General features: G+C 44.2%; 2 protein-coding genes across 2 annotated transcripts; one reads left to right on the forward strand and one right to left on the reverse strand.

Annotated features, from left to right (window-relative positions):
• Positions 1-1,563: 1,563 nt before the first annotated feature.
• On the reverse strand, positions 1,564-5,002 carry LOC133532647 (uncharacterized). Its single transcript, XM_061871405.1, has 5 exons — positions 4,717-5,002; positions 4,341-4,565; positions 3,052-3,194; positions 2,011-2,170; positions 1,564-1,739 (listed from the first exon to the last, which is right to left on the reverse strand). Exons 1-5 carry the CDS (start codon positions 4,736-4,738, stop codon positions 1,564-1,566), a joined length of 726 nt encoding a protein of 241 aa, XP_061727389.1. The 5' UTR covers positions 4,739-5,002.
• Positions 5,003-5,200: 198 nt separating this feature from the next.
• On the forward strand, positions 5,201-26,705 carry LOC133532820 (uncharacterized). The gene is made up of 14 exons (XM_061871671.1): positions 5,201-5,506; positions 7,875-7,976; positions 8,326-8,450; positions 9,146-9,282; positions 9,981-10,108; positions 12,613-12,719; positions 15,684-15,797; positions 16,549-16,718; positions 19,739-19,861; positions 20,143-20,248; positions 20,549-20,604; positions 21,091-21,304; positions 21,956-22,073; positions 22,517-26,705. Exons 1-14 carry the CDS (start codon positions 5,354-5,356, stop codon positions 23,546-23,548), a joined length of 2,685 nt encoding a protein of 894 aa, XP_061727655.1. The 5' UTR covers positions 5,201-5,353; the 3' UTR covers positions 23,549-26,705.
• The last annotated feature ends 588 nt before the right edge of the window (positions 26,706-27,293 follow it).

Here is a 27,293-nt window from a genome sequence, read left to right on the forward strand (position 1 = left end):
CGCCTGTGAGCAGCTCCACGTTGTCGTCGCCGGAGCCCCGCGAGTGGATGCTGTGTGCAGGACTCACTTGTAAGTGAAGTCGATGCCGTTGTCAGTGAGCAGCGGCTGCGGCCGGTACTCCGGGGCGCCTGTGAGCAGCTCCACGTTGTCGTCGCCGGAGCCCCGCGAGTGGATGCTGTGTGCAGGACTCACTTGTAAGTGAAGTCGATGCCGTTGTCAGTGAGCAGCGGCTGCGGCCGGTACTCCGGGGCGCCTGTGAGCAGCTCCACGTTGTCGTCGCCGGAGCCCCGCGAGTGGATGCTGTGTGCAGGACTCACTTGTAAGTGAAGTCGATGCCGTTGTCAGTGAGCAGCGGCTGCGGCCGGTACTCCGGGGCGCCTGTGAGCAGCTCCACGTTGTCGTCGCCGGAGCCCCGCGAGTGGATGCTGTGTGCAGGACTCACTTGTAAGTGAAGTCGATGCCGTTGTCAGTGAGCAGCGGCTGCGGCCGGTACTCCGGGGCGCCTGTGAGCAGCTCCACGTTGTCGTCGCCGGAGCCCCGCGAGTGGATGCTGTGTGCAGGACTCACTTGTAAGTGAAGTCGATGCCGTTGTCAGTGAGCAGCGGCTGCGGCCGGTACTCCGGGGCGCCTGTGAGCAGCTCCACGTTGTCGTCGCCGGAGCCCCGCGAGTGGATGCTGTGTGCAGGACTCACTTGTAAGTGAAGTCGATGCCGTTGTCAGTGAGCAGCGGCTGCGGCCGGTACTCCGGGGCGCCTGTGAGCAGCTCCACGTTGTCGTCGCCGGAGCCCCGCGAGTGGATGCTGTGTGCAGGACTCACTTGTAAGTGAAGTCGATGCCGTTGTCAGTGAGCAGCGGCTGCGGCCGGTACTCCGGGGCGCCTGTGAGCAGCTCCACGTTGTCGTCGCCGGAGCCCCGCGAGTGGATGCTGTGTGCAGGACTCACTTGTAAGTGAAGTCGATGCCGTTGTCAGTGAGCAGCGGCTGCGGCCGGTACTCCGGGGCGCCTGTGAGCAGCTCCACGTTGTCGTCGCCGGAGCCCCGCGAGTGGATGCTGTGTGCAGGACTCACTTGTAAGTGAAGTCGATGCCGTTGTCAGTGAGCAGCGGCTGCGGCCGGTACTCCGGGGCGCCTGTGAGCAGCTCCACGTTGTCGTCGCCGGAGCCCCGCGAGTGGATGCTGTGTGCAGGACTCACTTGTAAGTGAAGTCGATGCCGTTGTCAGTGAGCAGCGGCTGCGGCCGGTACTCCGGGGCGCCTGTGAGCAGCTCCACGTTGTCGTCGCCGGAGCCCCGCGAGTGGATGCTGTGTGCAGGACTCACTTGTAAGTGAAGTCGATGCCGTTGTCAGTGAGCAGCGGCTGCGGCCGGTACTCCGGGGCGCCTGTGAGCAGCTCCACGTTGTCGTCGCCGGAGCCCCGCGAGTGGATGCTGTGTGCAGGACTCACTTGTAAGTGAAGTCGATGCCGTTGTCAGTGAGCAGCGGCTGCGGCCGGTACTCCGGGGCGCCTGTGAGCAGCTCCACGTTGTCGTCGCCGGAGCCCCGCGAGTGGATGCTGTGTGCAGGACTCACTTGTAAGTGAAGTCGATGCCGTTGTCAGTGAGCAGCGGCTGCGGCCGGTACTCCGGGGCGCCTGTGAGCAGCTCCACGTTGTCGTCGCCGGAGCCCCGCGAGTGGATGCGCAGGAGGGACGGGATGTCGCGCCCGTGGAGGCTCTCGTCCGTGTACGTTTTGTAGCCGAGGCCTGAGATCAGAAGTGGTTATTGATAGTATATTGTAAACAAGAAATTACAAATTCTTCATTTTCATTTTATAATTAACTAAATCCATCATAGGTCAATGAAGGAAAACATTATGACTACTCCAAACTGAAGCCCCTTTGTCTTAAAAGCCTTATGTTAAGATACATACCAGTTGCTTACATCCTAACTAGCACTTTATAAGTCAAAAGCGAACTTATAAGGATACAAAACTGGCTATGATGAGGAGCAGAATGCTAAAGAAACTTAAGTTACCTTCAACAATGGCCTTCAGCATGGTCTTGGCCCCGAGGGAGCTGAGCAGGGCCACAGGGCGCCCCGGGGGGACTGCGCAGTACAGCGTGTTGCCCTGCCTGGTCGCGGATACTAGTTGTACGCTGAAGTACACCAGGTCACCGATGTTCACGGACTCCACCTTAAAAAAAAATATGGCTTTATAAACCTAATTTGTTTTTCACGAAGTGTCGAAATTTTGTATGATGTTTTTATCAACATACTCTCGTGAGACTCGGACGTTAAATATATTAAAAGGAATTCTCTCACGCGTGGATCCGTCAAGAGTGTGGATTTTGTTGAAACTTCTTGAGCACGCCAGTTTTCGATAAAAAAAAAATGTCAAGAGACCAGTTTTAATATATCTAATATTTTAATTATTGATGTTTGTTACACGTTCTTACCTAGTTGGCTATTAGCATGCGTCTATTGCGTCTTGTGATGAACACCTTTTTTTTTTTACTATACACCGTGTTTTTATTGAATTCCGTTAACTTCCGAGCATGAGTAAGGAAACTAAATGGCATGGGTAATTAAAAAAAAAAACACTTTTTTTAGTTTTTACCAGTTTTGATTTTTTTATAAAAAGTACCTAATTAAATGCTGCATACAGCGTTGTTGTAACACGGGCATTACATTAAACTCAACCAAACAGTTGAAAACTATGACATTTCAAACATCGATCGTCCGAGATTGTACTAAGTTTAGTAGCAAATGTATTAACTCATATTAAACACTTATCAATATGTAAACAGGCCCTAAGGCAAGTGTACACGCTCGTAGGTGCCTTATAAGATAAAAATAAGTTATTGGTTATCTCGGAAAAAAATGGAGTTAATTAGAATAGTGTCTTTGAGAAGGTTACTTAATTTAAGCTCAGGAATGTACCCTTGAAATTAACGGAAATAAAAAAAAACAGGTGTAGAATATGTCGTGTCAGCTCACAGTGATCCTGTGTAGTTTAACTAGATTCCTGTCCGCTTATGAAATAATTAAGTATGCAGTCTATATTGTAAGTCATACCACAGCGGTCATATTCTTAGGAGCCTTTGCTTTCCGCAGCGCATGCCGCACGCGCGACGTCATGGCAGCCGCGGACACGGGCTCCTCCGACTCGGGCTCCGACAGTGAGATCAGGTGCCAGACTCGGCTCTGGGTTGCTACCACTGCAATTTATTCATTAATTTTAATATCATGCTGCCCAATGTACATTACAATAATTTCAAATTTGTGATAAATGCATTTGAACCTCTTAGGAAATAGTAGATATGAGATAGGTTCGAATGGATTTGTCTATATTTACCTATTAAATAAATTAATATTTGGGGATAATCTTACATAGATTGACCTAGCTCCAAACTAAGCAAAGCTTGTACTATGGGACCTAGGTAATATACATTAAATATATACTTATACAGGTTGTTTATTTAAACACCTGCAATAATTTACAAATACTTTTAATTTACTGTGAGCCGGATCCATCCTGAAATCGCGAAAAAAATTTAATCTCCCATAGAAAATGTCAAGGTCAGACAGTCACAATAGTTGATCCCATAGTAAAAGTTGCTCAGTATGGCCTATATATTCACCCATTAAATTATTGCAGGTGACTAAATAAACACCCTGTATACATAGAAAACACCCATGACTCAGGAACAAATATCCTGTTACAGATACAGAAATAGTATTCTGCAAGAAGGGAAATTATGTTTGTAGGACTTCATTTTCAAAGGGACGTTTTACAAGGGTGGTGTCATGCATATGCCAAAAATGAAGGGTTGGCGCGTTTGCTGACTCACCCTGAAGGTCTCTGAAAGGAGAATAACAACTTGTTCAGGTTACTCCCACTATTCACCACCAAGTTGTTACCAGTGGTAGCTACAGGGATTTTTTTCCCACCTTTTAACACATTCACAGCCAGACAAAAAACGGCGCACTACCTCAGAAACCGGTGGTCTATAGCTGTGTACAAAAAAACCTGCCCAGCGGGTTGTCCGGCATCTGAACAAAGTTCACGAGCGCCCACCAGGTTCTTGGCAGTGAATGTGTTAAAGCAAAGCTTGGCATGCCGTGACTAGAAGCTGGTAATTCTGCCTGAGCAGTAAGGGAAAAGGGAGCCAAGAAGAAACTTTGTTGGGTACAGGTACAAGTAGTAGGTATAGATTCCGAATAATGTCTTGCTAATGTCCTACTTGGCCCTAATGCAAATCCGCCTCTGAAGCTAATGTTAATTTAAGAAATAAAATACGAAAGAACCTTGAAGGCCTTCTTCAAATTAATATTTCAATAAAATCTGATCATGATTTCCTTACATTTAAGCTTCAATCGGTTCAACAAGTCATCATATTCTTCAGCTGGCAGTGAGCGAGCTATATGTCTGCTCAGCACCCTCGCGGCGCTCGTAGGCGTCATGGGCATCCTCGAGTCGCGCATGGCGCGTGACACGTCGCCCCAGAAGAGCCCTAGCTCCGGTAATACCGCGACACAGCACGCCTCCAGCGACATTTTAGATATCGTCGCTTGAAGCTCGGATAACTCTGAAACCAAAATAATAGGATAGTTATTTGAGATAGAAACACATTACAAATGTTTATGTAAGTAGTTATGTGGGAAAAACAAAGAAATACACCGAAAGGCGTTCAAACTAAATGTTTACATGAAATGCAGTTAAATATTTCTAACACTTACTAGATTTAGGATCAGCGGTCATCTTGGAGACTTTTAATCACAATCAAAATAAGAAACTCGCTTTTGATTGATTTAAAATTTAGAAAGATAAGTTCATTACCACAAACTACAAATTATTTATTAATTTCAAATGAACGTTCAACGTAACGGTACGACACTATCAAAGTGTCAAAACAAAGTGCATAGACAAATCACAAACTCATTTTGTTCGATATAAAGCCCACACACATGTGCTGCGCTACCAAGATTAAGGTACACTTCCAGTAAAACTTGACGACAGGACATACTTGGCTATAAACATAATACGTTATAAAAATATAGATTTCACCAGTGTTTCAAAGTCAATATTATTCCTTTGTTTTTGTTATTTAATTATATCTAGTCATATCAATCATTATTATTTAGTACATTTGACTTGGGGAACATTTCCAACATAATAAAAAAAAACTCCCGCCAAATTTTGTCGCCATGTTTTGATTTGACACCTTGATAAATGGAGACAAGCGACAATTGAAAGTACTGCAACAAGTGAAAGCCTTTTACTTATATTGTAAGGGAGAAAAGTGATTGATAATGAGTGAATTAAAGTGATTAACAACAATAGATTTGAAAATATCTACAATTTACGGCTTCCAAAATGGCTACTAAATTCCTGAAAAAACGGGAAGTTGCTAAGCTTGTTACTGAAAACAGGAAACCTTGTGTTTTCTGCAATCAGGATGTGGACGATGAAGTGATTTACGGCAAATTATACTCTTACGGAGACATACAATGTCATTACTTCTGTGTGGTAAGCTGCAGATTTGTCACCATCACGGGAATTGTGTGGCCCATCCCTTCTTAGAAATGTATACGTACTGCATGATTTCTAGAAGCTTATTCTTCACTAGCGTAGATATTCTATCCCAAAAAATAAACATGCAAGATCATTCGTTGAATACTATATTGCAAATGTAAAAAAAAAATGCTGAAATAATAATAACTTGAACTATTTTTACCTTTAGACATTGTTGTATTGGTTAATCAAGTATTTTATATGAAGCAAAAGATATACTGGATCATAGCAAATGATAATATGGAATCTCTGCTTAACCCTACTATAAACAGGCATAATTTATAATACTTCTATTTATCTGATAAGATTTATGTTAGAGCTTGTACACAAATCACGCGACGTTTTTCCGGCTACTTTTTCAAGGCCACTTTGGATAGGTGGGTGTCAGGCTTCATGAGGATATGCCCAATCCTATGCCATTTGTTCGTTTGGATCTCCTTGTGTATGGGTGCTCGTCCAGTTATTGTCCATAAGTTAGTGTTTGTGATCCAGTTAGGCCAAAAAATGCTTAGAATTTTCCTTATGCATTTGTTTACAAACACTTAGAGTTATTATTATTATTATTTAATAAGCAGGCAGGCAGTTTGACAACTGATATGACCTGTATCCGATATTCATAAAGATAGTTATCATGAACGAGTAGTAGATATAATGTGCTTGTCTAATTTATTTTTAAACTGGTTCACATTTTGTGCTGAAACCACATCTTCTGGGAGTTTGTTCCAAGTTATTAGATCATTGCCGACAAACCAGGTTTCGCACCAGTACAGTTCAATAATCTGGCATGGGGGAACATTTTCCAGTGCTGGATTACTGAGTGCTTACTGTATTTCAGTGTTATTTTGCAATTGACTACTTAATTTAAAACTTTTTGCGTCCCATTTCCAGTACAAAATGAACCCACCTAGTGAGTTCTTGGCAGTGAATGTGTTTTTGTGTGCCTGAGTGAAAGTAAAATTCTAAAACCCAAACAGTGAACGTGACAGATGGCAGTGCAGTTAGCAGGAGTGCAAGAAAACCAATATGAGGTCATCCATTAATTACATCACTCAAACTTCACGGATTTTTAACCCCCCCCCCCCCCCCCCCTTCCTCCCCTCCCCCCCCTTCACTCTCAATATAAGTAATATATAAGTAGTCTTTAATCAGCTTCCAGATGAATTAAAAATGTTAGATGACGTAGAATTTATGCATAGTTTAAAAAAATGGCTTATTAAGAATGAATTCTACTCTCTAAAGAATTTCTTTGAATTATATTCGTCATGATACCTATACTCTGTATAGATTGATATGATATGTGTTTAATGGAAATGTTTGTTTCTTACTTTTAAGTTAGTTTTAAGTGTATATTGTATACCCGAATTGGGTTACCGTTGAAACTTACACATGTAATTAAATAACACCTCTGTAACACGGTTGTACAATAAAGAATTATCTTATCTTATCCTTTTTATGCTACGTCGGTGGCAAACAAGCATACGGCCTGCCTGATGGTAAGCAGTCTCCGTAGCATATGTACGCCTGCAACTCCAGAGGAGTTACATGCGCGTTGCCGATCCTAACCCCAACCCCCTCGCTGAACCTTCCCTCTTTGTCACACTTGTTGACGTTGACTCCCCCTTGGTGTGACATCGCAATATTTCAATATTTGGCAATAGGCGGGGTCCACACAGGCACAAACCAAAAAGATTATAGGGTAAATAAACAATATAGATTACTTTGCAGATTGCATATTTCCCTAGTCATTTTATATAAATATATCATGAATACTGCAATGGAATCATGTGAATTACAATAGCAAACTCAGCATATAACTAAGAAAGCTCAATACATATAAAAATGAAGTGCAACCTACATACATGGAACTCCTCTGGAGTTGCAGGCGTACATAGGCTACGGAGACTGCTTACCATCAGGCGGGCCGTATGCTTGTTTGCCACCGACGTAGTATAAAAAAAAAAAAAAACATCAAAACAAAAAACCTTTCTGAAAAAACCATTACATGAGACCAATTTTTCTCATTGCTCACACAAAGAAATACTACGAGCATAGCTAGAGTAGTGAGGTGGGAGTCACTCGCAAACAATTGAAAAATAATTTAATTGAACTTAGTGCAGTTATAGGCGTAACTTATTTCAAGTCGAATGAACAATTTTAACGAACTTTGGAAAGTTATAACTAGACTATCTGTGATTAAAATACTTTATTACATAAAAAAAAAAGAAAGTTATACCGTAAAACATGGAGGTGATATATTATTGGCCGGTACTATAGTTTCTGATAAGTTTAGTGCAAGTAATTCAATACATTTTCTATGTTACAGCTGTTATCCTGCTGCCTGGTGCAAAAGGGACGGGACTCGGAAGGCCTGTTTGGTTTCCTGTACAAGGACATCCTGGCTGAGGTGGAACGGAGCAAGAAACATGTATGTATACGATTGCAATATGGCAGACTAAGCAGTCAAATGTCAAATCAAGTACTCTATGAAACAGCAGGACTCATTGATCTGAAACAAAGCACCTACATGCAGCTGCAGAATGCAGAAAGCTGCAATACTTAACCCTGCACACCCTTAACATCTTGCAAAAACTTTCTAACAATCGTTAGAAAGTTTTTGCAACAAGTTGAAACTAGAAACGATTAAGTGCAGCAATATTTAAAAAAAGTATGTTTTTGATTTTATGTCATCTACTGGGCTTTGGCCTATAGCTAACATCAGTTCCCAGCTTTAAGATGAGATATAAAAACCCCTAAAAAAAATAATCTTGTTGTAGAAATGCTCGTACTGCGGGCGCGGCGGCGCCAGCCTGGGCTGCTCGGTGGCGGCGTGCCGCAAGCAGTTCCATCTGCCGTGCGGCCGGCAGAAGAATGCTGTGTCGCTCTTCTATGGCAATTATAAGTATGTGTCTTTTTACTTGGTCAGTTTTGACAGGTGCTCATTATGGGTGATTCATACCCTTGTAAATAATAAATAAATATTTGGGGACAATCTTACACAGATCGACCTAGCCCCAAACTAAAGAGAAATTGAAATAGAGGTGTATTGTCAAAGAAAACTTTGTAGCCACGTAAAATTACTGCCATCTTTCGACACATGATTAAAACTTTTAGAACGCCATTTGACGTTGATCCTTATTCTTTCATTGATATGTGTTAAATTTGTTAAATAACAATAAGTGGCGCCATCTTAACGGGCACAACCTAAAGGTTATGGCGCCATCGTTCGAAACGATGCCGCAATACCTTTGGCTTTTGATCTATTAGATGGCGCCATTTTTTGATATTTAACAAATGTAACACATATCAGTAAAATAATAAAGATCAAAGTCAAATGGCGTTCTAAAAGTTTTAATCATGTGTCGAAAGATGGCAGTAAATTTACTGTGGCTCAAAGTTTTCTTTGACAATCCACCCCTATTTCAAATTCGTTACCTTTACTGGAATTCGAACTCGCGGCTTCATAGGCAGGGTCTCTACCCACTAGGCCAGACCGGGCGCCTTTAGTACACAATAAAATATGTTTATTATTCAAACTTCAACATTTATTCTGCAAATAGGCCACAAGGACAAATGCATAAACAGATATTATTGCAGATCATTCTGCGAGCTCCACGCTCCGAAGCAGAAGATATCAGACGACGTCATGGCGAAGGCCAAGGAGAGGATGAAGATTGAAAAACTGAAGAAAGCGGGAAAGATACCCGTCAGTGACGAGGGAAACCAACAGGCCGGTAAGAAAAAAAGCTGACAGACCAAGATAAAGGGGCCCACTGATATTGGCCTGTCAGATATTCGCAAAAGCTGACAATTGCGAATAACCGACAGGCCGATGTCGAACTGGTAATGAGTAGGCCTCTTTAGAACTCGCAGAAACTATCCCAAATCCCACCGCTCTAGAACTAAATTTGAGCTGATAGTTGGTGTGCGAGTTCAAACCTTTTCCAAGGTATTTTTCTATTTTTGCCTATGTAGTGGATGTGTTTCTGCCGTGTGCTCCAACGTAAATCAATATTTTGGAGTCGATTTCTATGAGTAAGATGATCTGTGACTGTCTGACTGAGCACACTGAAAGGCAATTTGCAACTAAGTGGTGTAATATCAGGGCTTGCGGCTTCATATAGAGTATTTAAGACAGCCTGCTTGGCCTACGACCGCGTTCAGGCCAAATCTTGCAAGCTAAATTAGATCCACTTCCCATAATCAATTTAGCTGAAACTTCACATACATTATGGTACCATCAAGCTGATCTGATGATGGACAGGAGGTGGTCATAGAATCTCTGTCATAAAACAACACAAACTAATTGTGTTTGGATTTGCTAGAATTGTCTGGACAAATATTAGTTGCCTGTTCAAAGAAAAGTACAGTCAGCGATAAAATACTGTATTAAAAATGGATTTATAGTCAAAAACTAATACAAAATTTTTAGAGAGCCCGGAAGATCCGGCCATGGTGTGTGTGATCTGCTACGAGCCGGTGCCGGCGCGGCCCACCACGCAGACCTTCTGGCCGCCGTGCTGCGGCCGCGACGCCTGGCTGCACCGCAGCTGCCTCCAGGTATACAGGACCATTTTCATTCATTATTTTGGACCCGGGTACGTCCTTAAACTACGTCCAAAAGAGAGGTATGGGCATCGTGAATGTCATCTCGCTTTGTGTGGTAGGGCACAGCCAGTGGATGTCATTCTAGATCTAGAGCAGAGCCCAACTGGCGGAGTACCTCCACTTTACAGAAAACAGCAGCCAAATAACACTAGACCCTACTCATAGTGTTGTGTTCCTGCCGGTGAGTAAGGTTGCCAGAGCTCAACTAGGGGGGGCGGGTTTAGGGTCGGCAACGCGCATGTAACTCCTCTGGAGTTGCAGGCGTACATAGGCTACGGAGACTGCTTACCATCAGGCGGGCCGTATGCTTGTTTGCCACCGACGTAGTATTAAAAAAAAAAATTAGGTTTTATAGTAAAAAAAAGTATTATTTTAGATGACTCGTAGAAAAAGTATTTAATCAAGCTTTTTCAATCTCGTACCTTACTTAGGCAACTCGGCAAGCTTCGTTACCTAAACACGGTACTCGACTGGTAAGCTCTCTATTATATCACGTTGTATAACAGTACATTACGATACAAGTGCGAAAAATAGGAAATTAGAAACGAGTGGCGATAAATTAAAACACGACCGAAGCGAGTATTTTTAATCGACATGAGTTGCGAATTACCTATTCGCACATGTATCGTACAACGTTTTACAGTACATATGGCCCTTTAAATGTTCGACACAGTAACGTAATATGCTAATTTTCGCACTAGTGCTATAAAGTAGCACCATATGTACTGTAAAATACTATTAAGAAATCGATACTATTCAAGTTTCTGCGTTGCCCGCGCGGGGCAGGCGCCGCTTGGCCGTCGGACGGGGACCTGTGCCACCCGACAAGACAAGCGCGCTATTATTGTCTATGACTGGGGTTGGCCGGTCGAAGTATTAAACAGATGGCGCCATCATAGCTTGCCCTGTCAATACCTAGAATTGTGTCAAATTCTTGTTTTTTTTTTTTTTAGAATTTTGTGACCTGGATTCCAGTACTTTAAGCCAAATCTCATAGAACAAAACTAGAGACAGGGGCAAGCTATGATGGCGTCATCTATGCAAACCTTTGACAGTTGCTAACCCCATTGATTGTACGATGTGACTTTTGGGAGTTTCGAGTGATAGGACACTGTTTATTTAAGTTTAAAGTTAGTCAGTGAGTTTTAAGTGAGCGAACGGACGCAATAATTTGTTTGCTTGTGCAAATTCAAGCTGTAAAGGTCAAGTATGAGGAACGGGTCGAGGGAGTTGGAACGCGCGAGGTCATTTAGATAGGGGACGGCCCTTAATACTCTACTCTTAGCATTATCTAATTTATCTTATTGATTGTAGTTTGTGCAAGCAATCGAGAAAATTCGAGACCCGAGAAGGAGGTTATTTTGTTGTTTGATTTAGGTTTTTTACTATACTCTGTATCTTTATATTGTACATTTTCTTGTAGTTACCCTCAACTGGCTTAAGGAGTCCGGGTAGATTTTGTTTACTTTTATTTAAATACCTAAAGATACAGAGTATAATCAAAACATGACACCAGTACAACCACATCAAGATATCTAAGACAGACGGAGCTACAAATATTAAAAATCTGTACATATATAATAAATCTCCGCTTTACCTTAAGGTTGACTGGTAGAGAATGCCTTCTGGCATTAAGTCCGCCTTTTGTACGGTAAGTTTTCTTTTGTGCAATAAAGTTTGGATAAATAAATACTCCCATGTTACTACTTTGTCATCTATATCCTATCAAATTTGGTGATCAAAATCTGTCAAACTACCAACTATAATATTTTTGGGTGCAGACCCTCAGTCTGTTGTCACGGTAAAAGAGTATAAAATAGAATAAAAGGGTAAATTCTGGGTAACAGAACAAAGAATATAAAATGTGTACAACTTAATCTAGGATTTAATTTTGTGCTCATTATTTTTTCCTGCTCTCAAACATATACTCAAACCAGCCATTAACTAGCAAGTTTGCTTGAGCATCACTTTCTATAGCAGTTAGATGATTTAGTATTTTTTCAGTACTTTGGAGGACAATTTCACCCAATAGGTTGAGTTTGGGCAGCTAAAAAAAATACGTGTCCGTTATTTTAGACTACTCTATAACATATATAAATATAAATCAAATCTGAACCTGACAGATGGGTACCTTTCCTTGTTAGTTTTGTTTCTGATTATCGAATGCTGATCTTGCAGTGGCGAATGTACCCTAAGGCCAAGTAGGCCTGGGCCTAGAGCGGCGAGATAATTAGGGGCGGCAGTCTGTAGTCTACCTCTATGATGGGTGCGCTGAGAAAGGGGACTAGGGCGGCAGACACTGCAAATCCGCCACTGTGATCTTTTCTATATTTCTTATTTTAAGCATACTCCTTTCCATTCCCCCTTTGGCATGAAATTATCATCATTTTCGCCTTTGATGAGAATTTCCAAGTGCAAGGCAAGAGTATATGATTTCAGAAAAACAATTGTTTCAGCGTATGGCACTAAGCGCGGGCATGCACTACTTGAAGTGCCCGCTGTGCAATGATAAGGACAACTTCTATGATGCGGTCTGCGAGCAAGGATATTATCTGCCGGATCGGTGAGTCTCATATAATAATAAGTACCTGGGCGACCGAGCTTTGCTCGGTTATAACTATAAAAATTAAAAAATAAACTTGAACATATAAAATAAAAAAAACAAAAGTTAGTCACCGGGCGAGATTCGAACCCATAACACTCGTTTAGCAGTCCGCGTTATAACCCGCTGGACCAGACGGACAGTGGCCGGCAACACGAAATTAGCGACCATATTCTGCGTCGAAAGAAAAACGCATGAAAACTTGAAAACACGCGTTTTCCCAAACATAAGACTAATCTAGATAGATTGTATACCCCCAAAAACCCCCATATACCAAATTTCAGCGAAATCGTTAGAGCCGTTTCCGAGATCACAGAAATATATATATACAAGAATTGCTCGTTTAAAGGTATAAGATTCTGTAGCATTAGTTTATGAGACTGCTAGCTTAACAGTCCAGACGCGATTTATTTATTTAGTATACATTTTATTTTGACACTTGGAGAGACTTTACACCTCCAAATCTTATTAGTATTAGAACTCTGACATTGGGGACCTTTTACATCTCCAGATTTTTAACCATAGAGACTAAACATGTAACATCTCTGGAGTTGCAGGCGTCCATAGGCTACGGTGACTGCTTACCATCAGGCGGGCCGTATGCTTATTTGCCACCGACGTGGTATAAAAAAACATCTCTTTTGTATTGTAGTAATTATTTATTTTAAGATTATTATAATGTAATGTTTACCCAGGTATTGGCTGTTGTATTTATAAATGTTGTTATGTATTTTTCATGTCACTATATGATGTTACTATAAATGTTGTATTGACTTGTAAAAGAGCCCTTGAGGCCTAATTGCAGAATAATTTTTTGAATTTGAATCATTGCTTTTATAAAGTCGAGTTTAATAGAAAAGACATACTGAGAGTATAATTTTATAATTTTTCATTTTATTTTTATTTAATATGGAAAATGTTCAATATGAAGCGGGGCAAAATTTCAAAGTCTAGTGACTAGGTCCAGTGGGGTATTAACATTACTATAAATTTTACAGGAAAAATTAATCAGACCTCTATCTTGGTAACTTGGGCATCAAATGGTTTGCTAGCATCCGTAATTTCCCCAAATAAATACTCCGTATCATTGAAGTGAATAAAAGTGACCATAGTAATCGGTGCTAAGAAATGCAAAGATGGCACTACTCAATTTATTGATAATTCTCGATTAATAATTAATAATACTTCAAATAAATTTCCACTAAAACATTACTTTCTTTAATAAACGTAATATATCGTAACGTTGTTTATTAGTAAACAATCTCATAAAAGAATGATGAAAATGGTATCAAACATCAGAATTGGGACCAATTCCGGAATTTGAACCCGATATCGATAATTAGTTCCGAAATCGGGAAACCGTCCGATATTGCAAGCCCTAAACCGGATTAACCGGAACTCTGTTTTCAATTCCTTCTGCTTCTGATATTAGTTATAAATTGTTGAGCAATACACTTTTCGTCAGTCGCGACACTCGTGACACCTAGTGTCAAGTAGCGGTACTGATAAATCAGCTACTTCACGCTAGATGTCGACTACGGAAATAATAAGCGTTTTAGTAAGGGGCGTTTTGTACATATGCTAACTTATTTTATTTTGCTGGAAGGAGGTCTTCTTGGCGTTCTGTTCTACCATCCATAACGGTATCAAAGCATTTGAAAATAACCGCCTCACTAGCCTAGACATAAAACGCCAGTTATGGAAAGAGAGACTTAAGCACTCCTACGTGTACACGTTCAACGCAGCTGGCCAACTTTATTGTCACGCGTGCAATAGAGTATTTAAGACAAAGTTCGGCCTGGCCAGCCACATTAGGGCTCATGCTAGACAACGTACTTTACCGCACTAGTGCGAAAATTAGCATATTACGTTACTGTGTCGAACATTTAAATGGTCATATGTACTGTAAAACGTTGTACGATACATGTGCGAATAGGTAATTCGCAACTCGTGTCGATTTAAAACACGACCGAAGGGAGAAGGGAGAGGGAGGGAGAGAGAAGAATTTATCGCCACTCGTTTCGAATTTCCTATTTTTCGCACTTGTATCGTAATGTACTATTAGGGTCGCCGTCATCGAAAAGGGAGGTCATGAGGAGGACTATAACTTATTTTAGTATTTGAGATACATTAGTTAGCACCTAAAATCTTTTGGGTTCTTCGCGAGCACCATGTATAATAAATAATAAATATTATAGGACATTATTACACAAATTGAATAAGTCCCATGATTACAACGATATATATAATATATAAATATTTATAAATACTTAAATACATAGAAAACACCCATGACTCAGGAACAAATATCGATACTCATCACACGAATAAATGCCCTTACCAGGATTTGAACCCGGAACCATCGGTATAAAATAAATAAATAGTATAGGGACATTCTTACACAAATTGACTAAGTCCCGCGGTAAGCCAAGAAGATTTGTGTTGTGGGTACTCAGACAACGATATATTTTATATACAAATACTTAATTACATAGAAAACATCCATGATTCAGGAACAAATATCTGTGCTCATCACACAAATAAACGCCCTTACCGGGATTCGCACCCAGGACCATCAGCTTCTTAGGCAGGGTCACTACCCACTAGGCCAGACTACTCATCAAATGTATCAGTGTTGAATGCAGGGATCGGAAACCGGTATTTTTTGCATGGGAACGAAAACGGTATTTTTTCGTTCTTTGTTAATTATTTCATTCCTAATCGGGCAATCTAAAAATACGAAGTCGTTATCTAAAAACACAACGGAGTCCTACAGTTTGAGTATAAAATAAACCGAAATATATGGTTATTTCGATGTTTTTGCAAAAAACCGGTTCCGATCCCTGGTTGAATGTATAGTCGGTAATCGACATTGAGGGCCTGTATAGTTGACAAAAACAATAATTTTTAATATTTTTATTGCAGAGATGCAGCATGGGAGTTGGAGCAGAACGCATTCGCAGAGATATACAATCGGGATGCGTCGTGCGCCGCCGCGGAGTGCAAGTGCCCTTTTGGCCGGAGCCATGACGAGCTCGGGTAAGGAAACAAAACTTGACGACATGATGACGTGCAATTGTATGTATATGTATCTATCCTTGTTTATCCATATATATGTATATATTTATGTACTCATAGTCATAAGGTATAATGAAACATACTATAGTATTTATTTAGAAATTTTATGTCGCTTAAAATTTACGGTTTTGTTTTTTTTTTTGTTTAATTCTCACTGCACCCACCTTGAAGTTTCTCTGTTTTGCCTTATGGTTGACTGGTAGAGAATGCCTATTGGCATTAAGTCCGCCTGTTGTACTCTTTTTTTATGTGCAATAAAGTTTAAAATAATAATAATCTTCTCCTTTTTTGAAATCGGTTTAATATCATTGAAGTTGATTAATAAACATTGTAATAGTGCATTAGACATGATGAACTCGCGTTAATTAAGCCCTCGCCTTCGACTTCAGGCTTAAAATAAACACTTGTTCGTAAATTGTTGTTACCATCCTTAATCTGTTCGCTGCCTGGCTTTGTGGGTAGTGATCCTGCCTATGAAGCCGATGGTACCGGGTTCAAATCCTAATAAGGGCATTTATTCGTGTGGATGAGAATGGATATTGGCTTCCGAGTCATGTGTTTCTATGTATTTAAGTATTTATTATTATATTATATATATCGTTGTATAAGTACCCACAACACAAGCCTTATTGAGTTTACTGTGGGACTCGGTGAATTTGTGTAATAATGTCCTATAATATTAATTAATTGAATGCACATTGTGATGTTCCAGCACTTGGGACATCAAGCTGTGCCTGCTGTGCGGCAGCTGGGGGCTGCACGCGGGCTGCGGCGGCGGCCAGCGCGCCGTGTGCGCCGCGTGCCGCCCCGCCGCCACCGACATGGACGAGCTGGAGACCAGGCTCGCCTCGGGTAACGTGGCAGCATGTGGCACATACAGCTGTGCCTGCTGGAGGCAGCTGGGGGCTGCACGCGGGCTGCGGCGGCGGCCAGCGCGCCGTGTGCGCCGCGTGCCGCCCCGCCGCCACCGACATGGACGAGCTGGAGACCAGGCTCGCCTCGGGTAACGTGGCAGCATGTGGCACATACAGCTGTGCCTGCTGGAGGCAGCTGGGGGCTGCACGCGGGCTGCGGCGGCGGCCAGCGCGCCGTGTGCGCCGCGTGCCGCCCCGCCGCCACCGACATGGACGAGCTGGAGACCAGGCTCGCCTCGGGTAACGTGGCAGCATGTGGCACATACAGCTGTGCCTGCTGGAGGCAGCTGGGGGCTGCACGCGGGCTGCGGCGGCGGCCAGCGCGCCGTGTGCGCCGCGTGCCGCCCCGCCGCCACCGACATGGACGAGCTGGAGACCAGGCTCGCCTCGGGTAACGTGGCAGCATGTGGCACATACAGCTGTGCCTGCTGGAGGCAGCTGGGGGCTGCACGCGGGCTGCGGCGGCGGCCAGCGCGCCGTGTGCGCCGCGTGCCGCCCCGCCGCCACCGACATGGACGAGCTGGAGACCAGGCTCGCCTCGGGTAACGTGGCAGCATGTGGCACATACAGCTGTGCCTGCTGGAGGCAGCTGGGGGCTGCACGCGGGCTGCGGCGGCGGCCAGCGCGCCGTGTGCGCCGCGTGCCGCCCCGCCGCCACCGACATGGACGAGCTGGAGACCAGGCTCGCCTCGGGTAACGTGGCAGCATGTGGCACATACAGCTGTGCCTGCTGGAGGCAGCTGGGGGCTGCACGCGGGCTGCGGCGGCGGCCAGCGCGCCGTGTGCGCCGCGTGCCGCCCCGCCGCCACCGACATGGACGAGCTGGAGACCAGGCTCGCCTCGGGTAACGTGGCAGCATGTGGCACATACAGCTGTGCCTGCTGGAGGCAGCTGGGGGCTGCACGCGGGCTGCGGCGGCGGCCAGCGCGCCGTGTGCGCCGCGTGCCGCCCCGCCGCCACCGACATGGACGAGCTGGAGACCAGGCTCGCCTCGGGTAACGTGGCAGCATGTGGCACATACAGCTGTGCCTGCTGGAGGCAGCTGGGGGCTGCACGCGGGCTGCGGCGGCGGCCAGCGCGCCGTGTGCGCCGCGTGCCGCCCCGCCGCCACCGACATGGACGAGCTGGAGACCAGGCTCGCCTCGGGTAACGTGGCAGCATGTGGCACATACAGCTGTGCCTGCTGGAGGCAGCTGGGGGCTGCACGCGGGCTGCGGCGGCGGCCAGCGCGCCGTGTGCGCCGCGTGCCGCCCCGCCGCCACCGACATGGACGAGCTGGAGACCAGGCTCGCCTCGGGTAACGTGGCAGCATGTGGCACATACAGCTGTGCCTGCTGGAGGCAGCTGGGGGCTGCACGCGGGCTGCGGCGGCGGCCAGCGCGCCGTGTGCGCCGCGTGCCGCCCCGCCGCCACCGACATGGACGAGCTGGAGACCAGGCTCGCCTCGGGTAACGTGGCAGCATGTGGCACATACAGCTGTGCCTGCTGGAGGCAGCTGGGGGCTGCACGCGGGCTGCGGCGGCGGCCAGCGCGCCGTGTGCGCCGCGTGCCGCCCCGCCGCCACCGACATGGACGAGCTGGAGACCAGGCTCGCCTCGGGTAACGTGGCAGCATGTGGCACATACAGCTGTGCCTGCTGGAGGCAGCTGGGGGCTGCACGCGGGCTGCGGCGGCGGCCAGCGCGCCGTGTGCGCCGCGTGCCGCCCCGCCGCCACCGACATGGACGAGCTGGAGACCAGGCTCGCCTCGGGTAACGTGGCAGCATGTGGCACATACAGCTGTGCCTGCTGGAGGCAGCTGGGGGCTGCACGCGGGCTGCGGCGGCGGCCAGCGCGCCGTGTGCGCCGCGTGCCGCCCCGCCGCCACCGACATGGACGAGCTGGAGACCAGGCTCGCCTCGGGTAACGTGGCAGCATGTGGCACATACAGCTGTGCCTGCTGTGCGGCAGCTGGGGGCTGCACGCGGGCTGCGGCGGCGGCCAGCGCGCCGTGTGCGCCGCGTGCCGCCCCGCCGCCACCGACATGGACGAGCTGGAGACCAGGCTCGCCTCGGGTAACGTGGCAGCATGTGGCACATACAGCTGTGCCTGCTGGAGGCAGCTGGGGGCTGCACGCGGGCTGCGGCGGCGGCCAGCGCGCCGTGTGCGCCGCGTGCCGCCCCGCCGCCACCGACATGGACGAGCTGGAGACCAGGCTCGCCTCGGGTAACGTGGCAGCATGTGGCACATACAGCTGTGCCTGCTGGAGGCAGCTGGGGGCTGCACGCGGGCTGCGGCGGCGGCCAGCGCGCCGTGTGCGCCGCGTGCCGCCCCGCCGCCACCGACATGGACGAGCTGGAGACCAGGCTCGCCTCGGGTAACGTGGCAGCATGTGGCACATACAGCTGTGCCTGCTGGAGGCAGCTGGGGGCTGCACGCGGGCTGCGGCGGCGGCCAGCGCGCCGTGTGCGCCGCGTGCCGCCCCGCCGCCACCGACATGGACGAGCTGGAGACCAGGCTCGCCTCGGGTAACGTGGCAGCATGTGGCACATACAGCTGTGCCTGCTGTGCGGCAGCTGGGGGCTGCACGCGGGCTGCGGCGGCGGCCAGCGCGCCGTGTGCGCCGCGTGCCGCCCCGCCGCCACCGACATGGACGAGCTGGAGACCAGGCTCGCCTCGGGTAACGTGGCAGCATGTGGCACATACAGCTGTGCCTGCTGGAGGCAGCTGGGGGCTGCACGCGGGCTGCGGCGGCGGCCAGCGCGCCGTGTGCGCCGCGTGCCGCCCCGCCGCCACCGACATGGACGAGCTGGAGACCAGGCTCGCCTCGGGTAACGTGGCAGCATGTGGCACATACAGCTGTGCCTGCTGGAGGCAGCTGGGGGCTGCACGCGGGCTGCGGCGGCGGCCAGCGCGCCGTGTGCGCCGCGTGCCGCCCCGCCGCCACCGACATGGACGAGCTGGAGACCAGGCTCGCCTCGGGTAACGTGGCAGCATGTGGCACATACAGCTGTGCCTGCTGGAGGCAGCTGGGGGCTGCACGCGGGCTGCGGCGGCGGCCAGCGCGCCGTGTGCGCCGCGTGCCGCCCCGCCGCCACCGACATGGACGAGCTGGAGACCAGGCTCGCCTCGGGTAACGTGGCAGCATGTGGCACATACAGCTGTGCCTGCTGGAGGCAGCTGGGGGCTGCATGCAGGCACCCTTCCACCCTCCTTCGGATGACAGAACTCTCCAGGAGCACTCGGGTACGTGGGGTAGCTACTCACCAACAGCTGCCCTGAGTTGACTGATTGCGGACGTTGGGGTCGTCACATCCCTACACCTTTAACTAATTTAATTATTATTTTTTAATTATTGTTTTTTAATTGGTTGTCACCTGACGATTTCTTAATTAGCTACTTTCTGGTTCGCAGTAATAATGGCGGAGCAGGCGCGGGAGCAGCAGCGCACGCGCAGCGGGCCCGTCATGCCGAGCCGCATGTCCCTGCGCCGCACCAAGGGCCGGCTACAGCCACACAGGTATATATTACCATACCGGACAGACGGACCTTGCATTTTTAATCTTTATTGCACAAAAGAAAAACAATTTTATAGTACAAAAGGCGGACTTAATGCCACAAGGCATTCTCTACCAGCCTACCTTAAGGCTAAGCAGAGAGATTGTGAGCGGTAAATTATACATGTATACATTGTTTTTTTTTTAAGTCCAAATAAAACTAGCTACTTGTTTTTATGAAAAGACATAATAATTTTCGTATAGAATTTAAAAACGTAAATTGTGCCGGTCATATTTTTAATTCCTATTTTTTACATTTTCAGTGCTTCAAGTTCATCACAAATTTTGCCGACACACGAAACTCAAGTCAAGACTGAATGTAAGTTTATTTTTTAAACTATGTAAGTTCCCTCTAGACCTAACCTTGATATTTGAACTGTTAATTTATCAAAACTTGTGTATTCCCATCTGTCTCCGCTGGGCACAAATGGGAAGGATCCATTCCCATCTGTCACTGCCGGGCACAAATGGCAAGGATCTATTTCTATCTGTCCCCACCGGGCACAAATGGGAAGCATCCATTCCCATCTGTCACTGCCGGGCACAAATGAGAATGAATCCTTCCCATCTGTGACCGTCTCGGTTTCTTTCTATCTTTATTTTTATACAAAATCAGGGGGCAGGCACGGATGGGAATACACCAAAAAAACATACCAGCTCGGATGGTTATACATTGAAGAATAAAGAACTATATTAACAACAAAAACATTACCTAATTGTAAACAAATTACTGTACTATTTGACTGGAGGCACTTACTTTTATAATGCTTACAACCATTCCAAAAACACTAATTTATTTTTCCAGCACATCCCACCGACCGTCTCGAGCTAAACCTGAAGACGCCTCGCCGCCCCAAGCTCCTCACGCCCAGCCTCTTGGAGCTGGAGGCCCGGCTCCTCTCCCCCGCCGAGCTGCTGCAGCTCGCGCGCCGGCAGCAGGCCGGCCGCGACGTGCTGGACAAGATCCGGCTGCGCTTCAGCAAGCCCAGACCACTTAGTGCGAAAAAGAAGATTATCAAGTGAGTGTTATACCGTACTCCTCACTCAAGTCTCCAAAGAGCTGGAATCAAGCTCCTCTCGCCATCAAACTGCTAGAAGAAAAGTACCTGGAGAAAGTATTGTATACTCTATACATGCTCATACAAAAAAACAAATGTGATATATTATTGGCCGGTAAATGATAATCCGAAAACTCTATAATACATCAACAGCTGGTTTTTAGCCTGTCCAGACAAGCGAGGTCTTACTGTTTTTTTTTTTATACTACATCGGTGGCAAACATGCATACGGCCCGCTGATGGTCAACAGTCTCCGTAGCCTATGCACGCCTGCAACTCCAGAGGAGTTACATGCGCGTTGCCGACCCTAACAACCCTCCCTCCCCTCATTGAGCTCTGGCAACCTTACTCACCGGCAGGAACACAACACTATCAGTAGGGTCTAGTGTTGTTTGGCTGCGGTTTTCTGTAAAATGGAGGTACTTCCCCAGTTGGGCTCTGCTCCTGATCTGGAACTATGCTGTGCCCTACCACACAAAGCGAGATGACATTCACAATACCCATACCTTGTGGACGTAGTTTAAGGACGTCCCGGGTACGTCCTTAAACTACGTCCAGCTGTAACTGTAAAATAACTATATGTGTTAATTTATGATATATTTTCTCTTCCAGTGACATCTTAGACGACCTGTTCAAGAATATGCTCAAGGAGAACCCTAAGAGCAAAGATCCGGTCCGGGAGTGGAACTCGCCCAAGAAATCCTGTGACATCACAACTGTCATGAACGAAGTAAGTGTTCATAACCATAGCCCGGTTCTTCGGAGGCAAAAACGTATATCAAATAACGACTCACGTCTTATCGATACCAAGCCATTTCTATACTCTGTATCTTTAGGTATTTAAAAGAAGATAAACATAATCTACCCTCAAATGGGTCTTTAAGCCAGTAAGGTAGATGGAAACATTACACGATCAAATAATGTAGGTTTAAAGTCAGGTCGTCCAGTGACAGAATCAGGCTGTTTTGTATTTGGTTGTTTACCAATAAATATTATAACTATTCAAAAATGTAGAAATTGTTTGTTTACTTTTATTTAAATACCTAAAGATACAGAGTTACATCTCAATAACAAATGTTACTTATCCTTGAAGTAAACATTATTTATTAAAAGTCTTTCGCATTTAACTTTAGTATTGATACACTATATTTTGTTTTTTTTTTTTCTCAACAGGCAGTAAAGGAATTTATGGAGCCAACTCTTAACACAAATAAAGAGGTTCAAGAAAATACAGAAGAAAAGTCCATGGAAGTTGATGAAGAAAATGATAAAAAAGAACATGAACGTGACAGAGACAACTTAGGAGAAGAAAAATCTGATATAGTTGATGGAAACTCAAGTGACAAAGAGAATAATATAAATCAGAACAATGGAAATGATAATGTTAAAAGCGATGACGAATCGTCATCAAGCACCTTCCAATTGGCTCCAGAATTTATAGCTGACAGCGATGACGGCTTGCCAATCATTGACACACCGAAAAAACTCAAAATGGTCGACATTAAACAAGACTCCATTGAAATATCTAAGAAAGATGAGATTGTTAACGTGGACGTAATGCAAGTTGACAGCGGGAGAGAAAATGAGTTCGTAAAAAACTTAGATTTGAAGGGTCCTGTTAAGAATAAAATGTTTTCGTTTAAATTTAGTCCGTTGGACAAGGAGCCTTTAAAAACTGATGTTGATATGGATGTTGAGAGTTTTAAAGATCGGTACCTGAATGAGATAGATAGGGACAAATGTGTTAAGAAAAATGAAAGAAAGAAAGAAGTTGATTCGACTGACAAAAAGTGTAAGAAAAGAAAATTAGAAATGAAAGAAGAAGTCCGTAAGAAACGAAAGAAAGACAGTAAGAAACGCAAGAAAATTAAACTGAAAATTAAAGCTATAGATCCTGAAAAAGCGGGAAAAAAGAGAACCAAAAAAATTAAGAAAATTAAAGAACACAAGAAAATAATAAGAGATAATGTAAGCATCAAAATAAGACTTAAAGATGGAAATAGCAAAACTAAGAAATTGAAGAAGATACAGAAAGTAAAGAGTTACAAGCAATACGTGTTGAAATATTCGCCTTTACTGAGCAGTAATATAGCCAAGCCAGAAATCGATGTTACGCCAATGAAGAGGAAATATACGAAGATAGAGAAGTCACCATCGGACAAGCTAGTTCAGACTTCTATACAGAGTTTCTTTAAAGCGAAATAGACTCCGACTACGCTAAGTTTGCAGTGATTTGGCAGTGACAATGTCATATGGTTTGTACGCCTTTATGCCTGAGGACCCGCAAGAAATCGCCTTTTCAGTCCTCATTTTCCCCTGTGGATGTTAACATTATTGAAAATATTTTGATACAATTTGTTGTATATCAACCACAGCTAGAATAGCATAAGATTAGAAGCATTTTTTTTATGAAATCTGTTTTTTGCTCCTAATTTATATAATAATAAAAAAAAACGAAAAAAAGTCAAACTTCCCCTACGTCATAGCTATGGTTATCATACATCAAATCAAATTATTTGTAAATATTTTCAAGAATGTGAATATCCAGAGAGGAAAATGGGGACTACGTTTTTTATAGAGAATTGGCCGTCCTCTTTCCCTTAAATACCGACAACTTGCTTACATTAAGGCAATTCCTCTGCTCTTATGAAATTGTTGAAGAAGTTTCCATCAACCGCGCGTTGTACCGGGATTTTGCCACGGCTCATGGGCGCCTGGGGTCCGTTTGGCAACCTTGAATTGGCGTAGGCACTAGTTTTTACGAAAACGTCTGGTGACCTTCCAACCCAAAGCGTAAACTAGGCCTTATTGGGATTAGTCCGGTTTCCTTACGTTGTTTTCCTTTATCGAAAAGCGACTGGTAAATATCGAATGATATTTCGTACATCCGAAAAACTCATTGGTACGAGCCGGGGTTTGAACCTGCGACCTCCGGATTGCAAGTCACACGCTCTCACCGCTAGGACACCAGCGCTTCCAAGACGTTTTCTAGAATTTTTACAAATATATTTGTATACCAATATTGTCTCCCAATATTCAAAAAATCACCTATGTGCCTAGATATATTATACAATTACACAATTTTAAATATACAACACAATAGTGTGTAGTTTTTATTGACATTTTAATTAACTAGTTCTAACATGATATCTGATGTGAGTTGTGATTCTCATATATCAATGTGGTAAAGACCGTCTATAAGGGAAGACCGTCTACAGGCTCTTTCGTCGCCGTTAACGCTTGTGTTTGTACACATACCATACCACAGAATACATAATAGTACTACTGTACAGAAATGACACTTCCTACATAACCGAACTTTGACAGCGATTCAGGGTCGAATCATGTTGTCTCTTTCTACTGTATGGCCCTTTTGGCTATTTAGGGTTGTCAAAATTCAAGTCATTATCTTATGTGGTTGTGCACGCAAAAGAACGTCAAGTTGTGCCAACTCTAATGTAATGCTGAGCCGAATGGAGCCGAGAATGCCCGAAAGGATCAGTGTCGCTGTCGCCCCATACCATACATACAGTGTCCTACCATACTCCACTGCAGAAGGTGGGTAGAGCAGGAGTAAAGCACTTCCTTTCCGACTGTATCCAAGCGACGTATGTATGTATACGAGAGTTGTTCTATGACGGACTTACTAGCAATACATTTTATACACGGTGTAACAAGGGGAAACCGAAAGATTATAACAGTGTATTCCTGGTCCCATTTAGAGACTATAATGTCATATAGAATTGTTTCGATTTAGTTTCAGAGTTAATACCAATTAATAAAAATCTTATTGTAACTTACTGCAAAATGCGTTTTTGATGGCGATGACGCCATTATAGGGCGTAGTTTAAATATCCTTATTGATAGATGTCAAAAAGTGTCATAACTAGGTTTTTATAAAAATAAATCGTAAAAATTCATTTTCAGTGCTAGTTTTACCATAACGTTAATTTTTTATGTACAAATTCAAAAAAAAATAAAAAAAAATTTTTCGGTGAAATATACTTATACTCATATTTTTTCTTCTTTTGGCCTCAGAAGTGCGTGGTTATAATCTTTCGGGTTCCTCGTGTTACACCATGTATGTCGGTCTTCTCCACATCGATCTTAGCCCATTTTTTGATGATGACTTAAAATATCCAAAACTATATTAAGCTAAGTTAGATTTGAAAAATAAGTAGTTAGTATTACAGTGTATCTTAATTTTTTATATATTTTGAGTATGCCTAATTATAAGATATTTATATGGTTGTTAATGTGTTCCATCTTCATGAATATGGATATAAGTGTATTATGGTTAAAACTATTAAATTTTCTTTTGAACCAATTATATAGAATATTGCATGCTTGTTTTTTCATATACATATTTTAACAATTAACTTTTGAAGGTGCCTTTTTAAGCAAGAAAATTTTGGGATATTGTGTATTTCGTGTCGTCCACGATGACGCACAGATTTGTCAAATCTAACCTTTAATAATATTACATTACGACTCACGCCACGCGTCGTGAATGACACGATCTATTGTTAGACATCTTTAGTTTATTTAAATACTACGAATACACTGGTTACGATTACCTAGTTTGCTTCTAGAAGTCTCTATTTACTCTAAATTCAACTTTAACCCCTCAATATACGGAAGGTGGAGATAAGGAATGGAATCTCCATATACCAAAAAGTGTCATCAAAAACCTTAAATAGGTGGCGCTACAATACCTAGAATACTAGAAAAAAAAAACAAATCATAGACAGCGCACTTCACTCCGTCAATAACGCCTAGGTTCTTAGCTACTCTAGCGCTACTCTGGGAGATTTGGAACTATTATTTATGGACACTTTTGCATAAGTTCTGCCTATGGAGATTGCGTTCCTTAACTCTACCTCAATAGGGAATATTACACGAAACTGCGTAGGGGGCGCCACTACCACTATCTGATCTACCGCGAAACAAGAAAATCTAAAGTTATCTAACCTCTCTATCACTCTTGCTTATTCGAGCGACGAAGATGCAGATAACTAAATTTCGCGTTTCCCGATAGGCCTTTTGTAAACAAATTGCCTTGAGGCATCAATGTTATATTTTATTATCTGTGAAAACTTGTCAAAAGGCACAGTATGTATAAGCTATCTATGGTGTACGAGAGGTGCTAGTGCTGCACTCTGGCGCCAGAACATTGCAGTAATACTCCCTATTCAACATTTTAAAAACTTAATTTTTAGGCGTTTTTGGTTTGTATGTCTTTTTTCAAATATGAAATGCTTATGCCGCATATATTTCTATACTATCGCGACGTAAGCAGTTGAGGAGTTAACACTTAAAGTATACAAGAATGAATAGAATAAAACTTTTCAAATAATAACAAGATTTTTAAATATACTCCCGGCTTCCCAAAGGTAATCTTTCATCATATCAAAGTTAGATTAATTAAGAAGTGTAAAATCTAAGACAATTTCGTGTTTAGAATTTGACCGGTAAACGAGATGGCGCTGTGCAACTCCATTAGATCCATGACTTCCATGAGCTCTATACATTTTGCAATAAATTTGATTGTCAAAAGTTGACGTTTGACAATACAATCACCGATTAATTATTACAGGCCTTGTATTTAAACAACATTCAAACTTCCACCGAAAATTGGTTTGAACGAGATCTAGTAAGTAGTTTTTTAATACGTCATAAATGGTACGGAACCCTTCATGGGCGAGTCCGACTCGCACTTGGTCGCTTTTATTTTCTAATTACCAGAGGGCTTATCACGAAACTAAAAATTTCGTGTGTGCCTCTATTACTCTTGCCTACCTGTCTCTATCCTCCATACTCTTGCCCATTCGAGCGAAAGAGAGGCAGATAACGAAATTTAAATTTTCGCCGTGGGCCTTCAGGAACCCGCTGTCTTACCAAAAAAAAATGTTTCTTGAGTTTTACAATTGCACATTTACGAAAAAAAATA

The sequence above is a fragment of the Cydia pomonella genome, chromosome 27 (assembly GCF_033807575.1).
Source record: "Cydia pomonella isolate Wapato2018A chromosome 27, ilCydPomo1, whole genome shotgun sequence".
Taxonomy (NCBI): domain Eukaryota; kingdom Metazoa; phylum Arthropoda; class Insecta; order Lepidoptera; family Tortricidae; genus Cydia; species Cydia pomonella.

Bases quoted from the DNA above. Each gene is read 5' to 3' on its own strand.
- LOC133532647 (XM_061871405.1), bottom strand. From the start codon at position 4,738: ATGACCGCTGATCCTAAATCTA. The intron at 3,195-4,340 runs GTAAGGAAATCA...AATAAATTGCAG, and splicing joins GAACCGATTGAAGCTTAAAT to TGGTAGCAACCCAGAGCCGA. The intron at 1,740-2,010 runs GTAACTTAAGTT...TTCTGATCTCAG, and splicing joins GCTGAAGGCCATTGTTGAAG to GCCTCGGCTACAAAACGTAC.
- LOC133532820 (XM_061871671.1), top strand. From the start codon at position 5,354: ATGGCTACTAAATTCCTGAAAAAACGGGAAGTTGCTAAGCTTGTTACT. The intron at 8,451-9,145 runs GTATGTGTCTTT...ATATTATTGCAG, and splicing joins CTCTTCTATGGCAATTATAA to ATCATTCTGCGAGCTCCACG. The intron at 20,249-20,548 runs GTATATATTACC...TTACATTTTCAG, and splicing joins GGCCGGCTACAGCCACACAG to TGCTTCAAGTTCATCACAAA.